Here is a 13,900-nt window from a genome sequence, read left to right as displayed (position 1 = left end):
AGGCCCATCATTATAACATTGTTCCTGTTATAAGGTGGGTATTGTCATCAATCCCATTTCATTATGTAGTAGTGTAATTATACATAACGTACACTCTCTGGTCTTCATGGACAGTGGTATTATAATTTTATTTGGTGCACAATATTTATTGACAACCAAGTCTAATAGTTGAACCTCTGCTTAGAAGTAACATGTGTCACAGGGACAGTTTGACCCTTCCCCTTGGGTGGTTGCTTAAGACAAGGTGTGACTATATTTTGTAAAAAGTAATTCAGATTCCTTTTTGGTAAGATTCAGCTTTGGAACAGACATTCTAGTGTTAAGAGCGTCATTACAATGGTGGAAACAAAAATACACTGCATTACAACTACACATATTTACAACTTTCAGTTTAATCTTTGGAAAGGCAACTCAAAATTTACTGCATAAGTTTATGCAGAATAAATCAAGTCTTTCACAAAAGATAGAAAGCTGTTTGAGAGAATACAATATAACTACAATAATAATTAATACAGAAGGCATGTTTGAAAGCTTTGTGATATGCTGAGAATAAAAATTAAATTACAGCAAAAAGAAGTAGTGAGCATTCAGATTGTATTGGAATTCAAATGTCATTGCCTGAGATTTAATTAGAGAACAGCAATTACAAAATGACTGTTAACTCAGAATTGCATAATAAAGACAAAATTCTACAACTTGTGGCAAGTTAATGTATGTAGTAATTATACAGATTTATTCAGTGCATTAAAAGTTAAAGAATTGTTTGACAAATACATCAAAAATATACTTGAAATTACTCCAGCCTGATTCTTACCATAACATAAAAGGAAACAATGGTGAAATTCATCAACAATCTGACAGACAACATCATAGATATCCAATTAGTTATGAACCAAGAGGATTTACCTTATAAATGTAATGGTTCTAAAATGAATACATACTCACAAATCAAACTGAAATGAGTTGGAAAGAAACAAAAGCAATTGTGATTTGAGGGATCTTCAGAATTACTGTGTGACTCAACTCTTTAATGTGTGATAAGTGCTCATGGGTATGGTCTTAGACTGCTTGACTCAACTCTTTGATGTGTGATAAGTGCTCATGGGTATGGTTTTAGACTGCTTGACTCAACTCTTTGATGTGTGATAAGTGCTCATGGGTATGGTCTTAGACTGCTTGACTCAACTCTTTGATGTGTGATAAGTGCTCATAGATATGTTTTTATTACTGTCCCATTTACATAAGAGTTTTAACCAATCAAAACACAAGGTTTTTTTTTTGTTTTCAGTCAGTTTCATGTGATAGTCAAATATGGCATGAAGTCTGAGTGATTAGTAAAACCAATGTGGTTATTTGTTGGGGTCAGTAATGATGTGTATATATGTGCTCACCTTAATTCACATGTGTATATCTGTATATTTGCTAGATGATGATGATGAATCTGATAGCGACAGTGATGAGGAGAAGAAAAAAATTGCAATCATTTCACCCCAGCCTCAAAAGGAACGGCAAAAATCTTCAAGCTCCAGCAGCTCAGATTTAGAAGAAAAAGACAAAAAGAATAAAGATGATAAGAAAAAGGAGAATGAGGAGAAAAAGAAAAAGGAGCAAGAGGAGAAAAATAAAAAGGAGCAAGAGGAGAAAAAGATAAAGGAGCAACAGGAGAAAAATAAAAAGGAGCAAGAGACAAAGAAGAAAGAGGAGGAGAGGAAAAGAAAGGAAGAGGAGAAGAAACACAAAGAAGAAGCTGCTAAAAAGGAGTCAGCTTCTAAAAAGACTCAAAAATCCTCTTCATGTATTTTACTGTAACCTGCAAGCTAATTATATATGTAATTTATATGGGATTATATATATGTTTATCAATAGACCTTGTGAGATATTCTATATAATTATACATCTTCTTCAATTTTAATTTTTTCTTTGATTAGATGAAACTATTGCTTGCAGGCCAGTCTAATGTTATATTGCATATTAAGGAAAACAATGGAAAAGGTTAAAACTACAGAATGGAAAATATTGTTTTGCTTCAGATCCATGTTTTAGCACTTATAGCTTGGATAAGAGAAAATTGACTGGTTGCTCTTTTATTACTTTCATTTTTCTTTGTACTAAGACCTCAGGTTGATGCATAAGTTCAGATACTCTTGCTTTACTATATGTTTACATGCAAATCTAAGGTTGATGCTAGAACATTGGGAGTTTGGTATAACTGGCTGGCCCAGTTGTACGGATATCATTTTAAAGTTGGCTCAACATCACTGTCAATATTGGATGTAGAAAATTTTTGTCACAACAATCAGATGTAAATGACATGAATATAATTGATTTTATGTAGTGGTAATGAATTATTCTCTGTATGGTTATATTTTGTACATATTTTTCTTGACGTTCCTATGTCAGTTATTAATGCATAATTTATTGTTTTATATATATGGTATACTAAAGATGGTTCATGACAAAACATGCACATTACATCAGGACTTTATTTAGCTCCTGTGAGTCAGAATTTAATTTTAAAAAAAAGGTTCTTGAACTTGAGTCAGAACATTAGCAAATTGATTATTTCAGTGTTGAAATAATGATGTGTTTGAAACATTTTTTAAAGTGGACACAAATTGTATACTGAAATTAAAGTTTTCATCTTGAATCAGTTGTTTTTAGCATCAGTGTTAAAGACTGATATCTTGTATGAAAAACAAAGAAAAATAATCTTAACTTGCATGTATTTTTTGTTGAAGTGAATATGTCAGATTTATTTAGGTTTTTGTATTACCTAACCTTTTTTTGAAATGGGGTGAAAACAGTTTATAAATAAATGAATATTATTGTGTTGATAGTATATTAATGTGATACAGTTTGAAACTTCGAAAATTATATTGCACTACACAGCCACCAAGTAAGTAACCATGCGCTAACCCCCATGTTAAACTTAAACTTCACTACTGTAGACTTACTTTACATGTTTTGTTTATCTTTGTGGAATTTTTCAGGAGGGTAAAAAATATATGTATTTCTAAAAAATTAGATGAATGGTAACAAATCTACAAAATTAAATCACCAAAAGAATTGCATGACATTTGAAAACAGTAAACTTTAGTATTCAGGATAAAAAAAGTAGATTGCCATTATGTCCTTTTTTCAGTATATGCATGAATAGATGATGTAGCTATAAAATAAATGAACTAGTTTGAATATTGTATTTTGGAAAGCGGTTCACCTTTTGTAAATATACAAATAAATTTACCTGCTTTTCTCATATAATTATACTTCTGTGAGTTGGGCAATCTCAGACAACTACTATTTTTAGTATTTTCTGCAGAAGACAAACCCTACATATTTAGGGTAGATTATCTCAATCGTTTTTCTTTTCAGTTTTATTTTAATTACATTTTAGACTTATTAGGAATGAAATAGAAATATGTTGAATTTATCTTCATTTTTCATTTTAAAAAACTTGTGGCTTAATGTGTGTGCATAATGTTATTAAGTCAAATCTGTCAATTGTAAAAATTCGTTTTATATATCATATGGGTACATAGTACAATCTAACATGCTTTAAAGGTCACCTGTATTAGGCAATTATCTGTCTTAAAAGAAATGTGCTTCAGAGTCTAAATAAATCAAGATATTGAAGAAATAAACCTCACGTCTTCTAAAGGCCATTTTTCTCATTTTTACTTGTAACAGCCGTGATGATGATGATGATTATTATTTTCTCAAATTCAAATGTTATGTCTAAGAAGCTTAATGTTTAGCAAAGTCAACATATTTTTCAAATTATTTTATTAAACATTTGGTTGGAGAATATAATTATTTTCACAGTCAGTATTGTTTCCATTAGTGGCTTTATGTGTAAATTACATAACTGACTAAATTAAGCTCATATATGTGCAAGCATATATTGTCAAATTTGTGTTGCTAAAAAATGTAATCATATTCATTGTACAAGTATTCATTTCAAGCAATGATCATGACTGTTTTTTTTTCAAAAACAAATTTACTTCAAATTTTGTTGTATACATTGTTATTACATTGTATATAGTATGAATTTGTGCATATGGTTAAATAATTTGAAAGGCAGAATTTCGTTTGAATTTTATAAAATTGTTTTGCATTTTGCATTTTTAAAACATTTTCTACTCCATTATTTCATATCTACTTTAGTACAAAGTTATGATTGTAATGGCATAGGACAGAAGAGCAAATTTTGCATTTATTTTTCTTTCTACAAGAACTAAAGCGACAAAATTCTGATGCTCACTTCATTTTTGATAAAAAGCATCTCGTGCAGTGTTTTTCATTTGTGGTCAAAGCAAGTCAGTTCAGCCAATAATGCCACCTTAAAATTAACACCTGTAAGTTTCTGTGGAAAATTGGTGTTAATTTGATACAAATAAGTGTGTTGTTTTATGTCCAATTTTGTGAATGGTAAGTTTTTCATTAAGGTTAAAAGGCCAGGCCATTTTGTCTAAGGAGTGTTTGTAACAATTGTACTTGCCTGTAATTACATAGAAATCGATATGCTGTACAAAGGGAGGTAATTCAGACTGTATTGTTCTATGTCAGTAGCTGCAGATTATTTTCATTTCATTTAATTGATTCTTGCTAGTTGGTAGATGATACAAATATTGTGTTGACTTCCTACTTTGCTTTATTTCCCCACTTTTCTGTTTACCTTTGCTTTCATCTTTGTTTTCATTTTCCATTGTTGTCATTTCAACCTATCACTTTCAGTTCTTTTCATGTAGTCATGTATTATTTGAGTTTTGCTTTTGTTTTGCTTTAGATATAATAGAGGTTGGTTTAATTGAGTTACTAGTATAATTGGGATAAGGTTATTTTTAATAAACGTTTTCTGGAATTTTTAATGATAAATTTGGTGTGTGCTATTTAAAAGTGAATAATTCTGTTTGCTGGCATTTAGTGAACAGAAACTATTGCTTTCAATAACTTTGTCAGATCAAGATTTACCTTTTCATCTTAGGAACAGTTATTTTTTTGTCTAAGAGTTGATGAAATACACATAATGCTCAAATTATATAATAAATAGCAAACGATTGGACAATTTCACATGACTAATGACTGTTTGTGGTAGGGGCCACAGTAACTCACTGGTTAAGGCATGGCACTCGACCATAATCTTGTAGGTTCAATTCCTACCACCAGGTCAGTCTGGATCAGCTACTGTGGCATGTTCATGGGAAGGGTAGTTAACTCTGATTGCCTTGTCTTGATATAACTTTCAAATTATTGCTGCACCATGAAAACCAAACCAGACCAAACGGTTGTCATTAATATAAAAACAGTAATGTTGTTTTAGCATTTGCTGGAAAAGGAGATAAGACTAATGACATTTATATTATCCAGGTTCTAGTTATTGATTACCATAATTTAGTTGGGAGCACAATATATTTTCAGCATTACTTCTTAAATCACTAAAATATTAACTACCCCAATTGTAAATGTGACTCAGATGTAGATAGTGTGTACCCACAAAGTGTGAATTCTGCTTGCACTGTGCTTAATGTATTTTGTTTCCTTCTGTAATAACCATAATCTGTATCTTGCTTAATGTTTTGCCCTGCCACTCGGAAATGTGAATTCCAACTTTTTTTTAAACCCTACCAATGGATGATTTAATAACTTTGAATCCCCATAGTAGAAGTCTTGGATGACAGGGCAACTGTAGGAGAGATTTAGGAAAGACACCCATTTTTATCCACAAAATATTAATATTGGACCTTTTACTGGTTTTATGGATCAAGTTCTCAAACAGTCAAGCGTGTTTTAAGCAAGACAGGACAGGTGTGACTTACAAAATGCAGAAAGATTTAATGAATGGTTGAATTCCTTTGAAAATGTCAGATGACCTTGGTAAACTTAGGATGTGCATAAAAATTCAAAATTGAAGGGTCATGTTTTTCTGTGCAGATATTATTGTAAGCAGAAGATGGTATCATTCAGCTTTGATGAGATCAGGTTGTATTATTTTATTCTGAAAATCAATTAAGTCATAAATTGCTAATTATTGTTGACGTAAGACTTGAGACATGCCAATCATTACTCTACAATGAGGATATTATATTAGTAATTTTCTGAAATGCATTCTGTTGGTTTGATTATAGACAACATATTCTCTGTTGTAAAATGGATTTGGCACAATGTGTTTTGCAGATTCATCTCCCTTGAACTTATAGCTCTCTACATCAATGAGAACCTTTTTAGACTATTCTTCACTGATTGAATTAGAATTTTTAATACCTGTTGTGTTTAGTTAAAAAGTGAAGAATGGCTTGTAAAATATACATGCTGGAATTGAAAAGAAGTCGGTTTCACAATATAAGCTTTATCTTGGTGAAAATCTGTGCTTTTGTGTCATCCATCTTTATCTCCTCTTATGATAAAATTATTTGTATAATGCAGAAACATCCCAGAATGTCATTGGCCAGAGATTGGTGTTTGTATGAGGAAGACTACCATATGTACCTGTGTAAAGGCCAGATCCATCTGCAAACTGCATAAAGCAAGATCTGTCATTGCATAATGCACCAGCAGATCTGGATCTGTGCAGTGGGTTAAGATTAATCAATAGAACAAGCAATACAGACCCTGATATGTTGACACAGTATGTGATGGCAGATCAGGATCTATGTTTGCAGTTGAGTGAGTACAAATGGCAAATGGAAATGTTGAGTCAAATGATTATGGGATCAAAGATGAATAGAAGGAGTGTAGAGTTGTAATGACATACCACAGAATCTTGCTTGAAGGAAAAAACAATTCTTGCAAGCTTGACTGTACTGTTTTATTTAATTTTTAAAGTTTGAATTTTTTTTTTTTTGGTATTTTGTCCCACAATTTATTTTTATTAAATAAAAAGAAAGGTCTTTTTTTAAAGTTTTGTTTTTATGTTTTGTGGATAAGGTTGGGTAGGTAGATATAAATGTATAGATTTTGCAATGGGCGATGACTGTGATATTTGAACACTGCCAAAATTTATCCATGCTATAAAGGTTATATGACCAAGGTGGTTTCAGGCTTATCAAAGCAAAGACTGTGATATTGTGTAAATAAAAACAAATTATTGTCATGGTAACATCAATTTCCATGCTATCATGTTGACATGGTAATCTCACCATGGCAACTCAGTAATGTGATATGAAACTCTTCAGTTATTTCATTGTACCCAAAATTTCATTCATTTTCATGGAAATTTCTGTATTTGTGTTATTCTTGACATAGAAAAGTACCTTACCAGAATTCATTTTCTTGTAGAACTATTTCATTTTTCTTTCATAAAGAGTGCAATATGATTTCAATTCATTCAGCCATCTTCAGCAGCCTTATCCCTATTGCTTTAACTTGCTCTTATCCAGATCAAAATGTGTTTTCATTGTCAGTAAGGGCAATATGTATTCCTCTTTCTGCATATTTAATGACTGGTCCTAATACAGTACACCCTAGTAAATCCTATTCATGAGACACATAAAAGTCCATCTGTTAATATGAGGCTACCTGTACTGAGAGATAATCAACTAGAGATTTGGAAAATTTGTCGTCTGCTGTTCAATATTTGTTCCATCCGAGGCAATTGCAGACAATCCCACTACCTCCCTTTTTTTTTTTTTGGGGGGGGGTAAATGTGGCTAGAAATGCAGATGTTTGCTGAATATCACTAAGATTTACATGGGCAGGGTGAAATTGTACTGCTCTGTTAGGTTACATATATCTATATTGCACCTGGACAGTGGCTTTGGAAGAAAACCATTTGTGTTGTAGGGGTGAAGCAGTTGACAGTTTTAATCAAATTTTCTATTCCCAGCTTGGGCTGTACATTACTACAAAACTGTAAATGTCAGCATACATTATAATTTGAAATGGGAATATTTCAGTTTTTCTTTCCATTGCCTTTTTTGAAAATGACCTTATTATATTTGATGGAAATACCTCATTACCCATGAAAGTGAATGGTCCACTCCCATAAATCTGGAGGCCTGATTATACCAAGCCTGTGTCATACTAGTGCATAAAAACAATAAAACTTGAACATTTAATGATGTGAAGCAACACTGTAATTGATTCTCCTATGTAAAAAACTAAAATTCATTGATATGTATTAAGAAGCAATAATGAAACAATTTTTGTAACCTAAATTTAATGGGATTCCATAACCATACCCACATTGTAAAAGAGAAAGCAGTATACTGCAGGGTTTCATGGCAAGGACCTACTGTGTAATTGCTTTTACGATCAGAAAATAAAATGTCATGGATCTCAAACAGTTTGTTCAAAGATCAGTTTTGCTCATGACTCTGCTTTTCATTTGGAAAAGAGTCAGCTTTTCTTGGTAAGAACATTTTCTGTGATGCTTACTTGGGCTGTTACATGTTTGATGTTTGTGTTGTCCTATAGATGTTTTGGCCTGTTCCTGCTGAAAATGGCATGGCTAAGTGTCAGTTATTTCATACCTTAACATCCTTTGTACAGCATGTCCCTGTGTGAAGTAATACAGCATTTTTAAAATAAAATTGTATACATTTAAATGGTATTTCTATTCTGAAAGGAAAATATAGAGAAATTTAATTTTTTATTGTTTAATAAAAGGAATCGTCACAACAATAGGTAAACAAAACAGGAAAGTGTCCATTTTTAAGGTATTTGATGTTTCAAACCCAGTTGTTTAAGTCATGTGTGATCCAATCTGCTCACATACTGCGCACATAGTTATGTGTATTTTCAATTTGTTTTTTTCCTTTTGACATTACTGATGTTGTACTGGCTTGCTTTGGTCTATCCTTTCAGTAAAGTTTGCTCATGTGCAGTGAAACAATGTGAAATGAAGCGCAATAAAATCTGTGTAAAAAAACCCCAAAAAATCATGGAAGAAACAATAACGTCCAGCATATGTAAGTGTCCTTTTTTCAATGGATCACAAAAAAAATCATACTGTATTTAAAATATGTTTTGTTCTTCTAAGAACTTTTAAAAAAAAATAAGAACTTTGAATATTAAGACCAACACTAATTTTTTGGTGATTTCTAACTTGTTACAAAAAGAAAAGAAACAGTTCATTTTATATGAGACAGTACAAGTTGCCAATTTTTGACCAGGAGCAGTGTCCTTTCTGTGCAGTACACATAATTGCTTTAGACAAAACTTAGCTATCCTAAGTCATTTGTCCATGTTAGGCAAGTGTTCTTGAGCAAAGGACAGTTAATCATATGAAGATGTTCATCACATATAAAATTCTTGCTATGGGACAGGTGTCCCTTGTATGAAGATATCCATTCCAGCAGTTTTTACTGAATCTGCACTATTTAGAATCCAGTGCAGTAAAACCTGTCAGTGAAGAATCCATAGGGGTCACAAAATTGTGTCCTTTATTGACAGGTGTCCCTTGTTTGAAGACAACTATTCCAGCAGTTTTTACTGAATCTGCACCATTTAGAATCCAGTGCAGTAAAACCTGTCAGTGAAGAATCCATAGGGGTCACAAAATTGTGTCCTTTATTGACAGGTGTCCCTTGTTTAAAGACATCCATTCCAGCAGGTTTTTACTGAATTTGCTCTTTTTAGAATCCAGTGCAGTACAACCTGTCAATGAAGAATGCATTGGCATCATAAAATCGTGCCTTTGATAGACATGTGTACCTTGTATAGAGATGTATTTTGCAGCTGGTTTTACTGAATTTACCATTGTGTAGATTACAATACATTGAAGCACGTCAATGAAGGACACATAATGGACCATAAAACTATGTCCTTTATAGAGAGGTGTTCATAATATTCAAGTGAAATATCTAGATAATCTTTATGTAAGGGGTTTTACATTTTTTTGTTCATCAACAAGTGTCCATTGTACAGAGGATTATGACATACATTAAGGCAAGTTTTTATTACAAGGTATATTAATAATCTAAAAGTTTTTTCTTCACTTTTTAAAATTTTTGTAAAATATTGTTTATCTGGACCTATTAAGAGTCTGATTTTGTCTGGATAATTAATTTTCCAGATACTTCAGTGTTTCTCAAAACATACAAAAGTGAATGGGAGTATCTGGATTAATTGGATCCATTAATTGTATATATGGCTGTATATTTAGTAGCTGTTAAGTAAATATCAGTTGTTTTTTTTTCTCCTTTGACATATTTAAGGGCAGAAATAGTAGTGTGGTTTACACAAATAGAATTAAGATGCTTCAATTGTAAAGATACGTGTTAAAGGGCATTGATCAAGTTAAACTAAGCTGATATGGGATTCTCTTCACACATGTGCTGATAGGTGATTAACTTTTATTGCTTATTAAATCACTATAGATGGGAACAGTGACCTAAAATGTAAAAAAAATGTAATTGACAGTATTTTGTACTTAATACAGACATCAAGGGTAATATTACACCTAGATTTACCGACTTTGTTTATTCAGTTGTGTTGTTTCTGATTTCTGTTTCTCTATTATATGCTGATGTCATAATTGCCAAATTAGTTTATTGTTATTGATAAATGTTTGTTGTAATAAGTAAAAATATGTGAAACCACTGTAATATTCCATATGAATGAATAATGCAGATAATCAGCATCTTAATAATGACCAGTTTACTGTATTGATTTTATAATAAAGTTCTCCACAAGGCTCTGTTTCTTGAAATCCATAATTTTGAATTTATTACATCTCTGAATGAACTATAGCTGTCATTCTTTACAGAGAGATATCTATTTCTTCATCTTGTGTATGAAATATGTTTTTTCAGGAAAACATTATTGCTCATATTGTAAGCAAGTTATTTACTTTATGATACTCTTTTATCAAGGGATATGTCATCTGTGGTACCGTATGTACTAGGTTATAAGGTGAAACCAGCTGCTAGCAACATGCATCCTGATCTGCTGTAGCATAGTGTGCCAGCAGATCAGGGTCCTTGTTGTTTGTTCTACTGATTACTCCTAACAAACTGTACAGATCCAGATCTGCCATTGCATTATGCAATGACAGATCTGGGTTTGTGCAGTTTGCTGTTGGCTCGTCTTATAAGCAAGTGTATATGGTAATCCATCCTTCATATAATCTGTAATTGTGTAATTAGCTAACCATTTTTAAGCCCGGCAGTATTATGAATTTCCATTCCTAGAGAAAGGAGTTGCTTGGAAGATTTGCATGCACACAGCGATTCATATATCATAATTAAATTATATGTCTGATGAAATCAATTTAAGCTCATGGCTTTGTTACGCACTAAGGTATACCGTGCACTTTAATAGGCGTCCTGTTTAAACTGTTCATAAACATATCTTGTTAAAATTTTATCTACTTTTATTACATACCTACTTAATATTATGTGGTTAATTTGGCATGCGTTATGGATGTTCAGTTAAAACTTTGGTATTGTATGCCCAGACATGGAACTATGTAATTGTTTTCATTGATCATAGCAAATGAAATCCATTGACATAGTATAACTAAAAATGTACATGAACAGTATAAGAGGGATATGTAATAAATACAAATCCACATTTGTGTTGGTTCTGAGTTGGGGAAAAAAAAAACTGTTTTATATGGCTTATGAATGTCTCAACATGACAGCCTTAAAGTGTTTCTATGTAATATTAGACTTGTTCTTTATGCTGTCATGGAACAACACATGTATGTAGTTTAGTCCAATTAAACTCAAGTAGCACCAAAATAGCCTTTCTTTAGAAATGACCAAATATTTTTTTATAATTATGCCATTTATTAGACAAGTTGATACAAAAGTTAGAATTTTTTTAATGTTATGACTTTGTAACTGTTAGGAGCTATTAGGAGTTTGACTTTCGAGTGCTGATTTTTAAAAAAAAAACGTAAATGACAGCTTAGTTATAGATGAGTACTTTAAATTCATTTTAAAATTCTATTAATGTAGTTTTTGACGAGAAACTGTATTACATGCATTTTTAAATTTGAAACCGTCGATCATTCACAAATATATATTTTAAACCATATTTATTGTAACATTCATGTCACATAGATAAATGCAATGCACATGATGCGGGTGACCATCCAGCTGAAGACATAACAACATCAGTGGGCAAAGTTTTTGATTATGCATTCTTGATTTTTTGCTCAACTTGTAAAAGATGTAGTAGTGAAAAGCACATTCAGCATTATTTATACTTGATTCCATCCAGAACCACATGTATGTAGTAACACCGTGTAGGAGAGAAATATTATTTTTATCTCTATATGATGTTTGCAATATACAAAAACAATCTGTGCATTATTTGTTATTGAATCCGTCCAGCAGCTCATGCATATGTCAACAGTACTGAAGAATTCGTTTGATCTTAAGGATATGGGGTTGTATTTATTTATATTTTATTACATCTTACTGTTGACAGGTTCATTTCACCAATATATGTTTTGTATAATGGAGCTGAATAAATTAACATTTTTGGCAGTGGTCTTTGTTTTCTTTTGTATTTATTTCCACTCATTTCTTTATTACAGTAGGCAGGTTTTTCACGTTGTCAAGAACCATTATTTGTTGTCTCCCTCTTAAGAATGGCCTCATTCGGTGCTGTTGGCGATTTTGTTTTTATTGCATACCCACCATAACACATTAAAAAATGTGATTTTTTTAAACTTCCAAACCCCATGACTCATTGTTTCAAAACATACAGTTTTTAATGCTTTTAGGAAAGAAAGACATTTTTGGACCACCACTATTCTTGTACAAATCATAATGTCTGCAGATGATTTTTTATGATGAGAAAAATTCAAGTTTGAGCAGCAGTACCATCCAGTTTCAAATGAATGCCAAGACGAGCACCGATGACATTTCCACAACATTCGACACCCTCTCCCTGATCACCGCCGCCGTCACTGAACTATTGAGATCAGCAAATACTGTATTTAATTAAGAAAATATTCCAATGTTGAATGGATTTAATGACAGACATGTCAAATATTTGTAAAGAATTTATTTAATGTCTCTGCAGTTGTGTTTATGTGAGTGTTGGCACATATTGTATGTGGTGATATTGGACAGTGCTTGTGTGTGGTGATGATAATGGACAGTACAAAGGCTACCAACTACTTTTGATTTTGTCAATGTGTTAAATTTCTCAAGTAAACCATGTTATATTCTTTGTTTTAAAATCAAATTTGAATTTCGAGTAAATTTTTTATAGGCTTATATGAAAGATAACTGGTTCAGTTGAACAATACTGCTCGTTTTGGTCACATGTTCTGACCCCCCCATGGGACCTCAACATATTTTTTGAGTCCTTAAATGCCCCCAACACTGCAAATATGGCAGGTATGTTATTGATATCATATATACTGGCTTGTAAATCGAGTCCGTCTGCAGACTGCACAGACCTAGATGTGCCGTTGCATAATGCGCTGGCAGATTTGGGTCTGTGCAGTTTGTTAGGAGTAATAAGTAGAACAAACAACATAGACCCTGGTTTGCAGGTGCATTATGCTACAGTGGATCAGGATCTTTATTGTTTGCAGATTGACTTGACTTGTGAGTGTATATGGTATATTTTGACAGAAACGTTCATCACTATACGTTTTTAATCTCTTTGAGCATCTTTACATTTTTTTTTAATGAAAAGTCCATCAATAATACCTTTACGTCACTACTTTTGTGCACCAGACAGTCTGCACGGCCAAAGAAGTTGAAATCTTCATGATTTCAATGAGTGATTAGGACCAAATTTCCACTTCGGATGAATGAAGAATCATTTCAAAGTTTGCTTTTTAAAAATAAAAACTCTCTTGTTTATCCTACAGGTCATTGAAATTGGGATCTGGAAAAGAACGGACCCCTTTATGTCATATCCTACAGGTCATTGAGAGAGGGATCTGGAAAAGAACAGACCCCTTTATGCCATGCAAGAGGAAAAATGTTTAAAT

General features: G+C 32.2%; 1 protein-coding gene across 2 annotated transcripts in view; it reads left to right on the top strand.

The window, feature by feature from the left end:
• Window positions 1-12,434, top strand: part of LOC149791709 (kinesin-like protein KIF28) — a 76,693-nt gene extending 64,259 nt beyond the window's left edge. The window contains exon 24 of one of the 2 annotated variants that reach the window (XM_089970217.1): window positions 1,427-12,434. In XM_089970217.1, the coding sequence (XP_089826343.1) occupies window positions 1,427-1,809 (383 nt within the window). In that variant the 3' untranslated portion in view covers window positions 1,810-12,434. The remainder of the gene's footprint in view (window positions 1-1,426) is intronic. The other variant, XM_089970218.1, reaches the window with a different exon arrangement.
• The last annotated feature ends 1,466 nt before the right edge of the window (window positions 12,435-13,900 follow it).

This window comes from Sinohyriopsis cumingii, chromosome 9 (assembly GCF_028554795.1).
Source record: "Sinohyriopsis cumingii isolate HCF-2022 chromosome 9, ASM2855479v2, whole genome shotgun sequence".
NCBI classification, from domain to species: domain Eukaryota; kingdom Metazoa; phylum Mollusca; class Bivalvia; order Unionida; family Unionidae; genus Sinohyriopsis; species Sinohyriopsis cumingii.
Note: the sequence above shows the minus strand (reverse complement) of the source record. Positions and strands in the feature narration are given on the sequence as shown.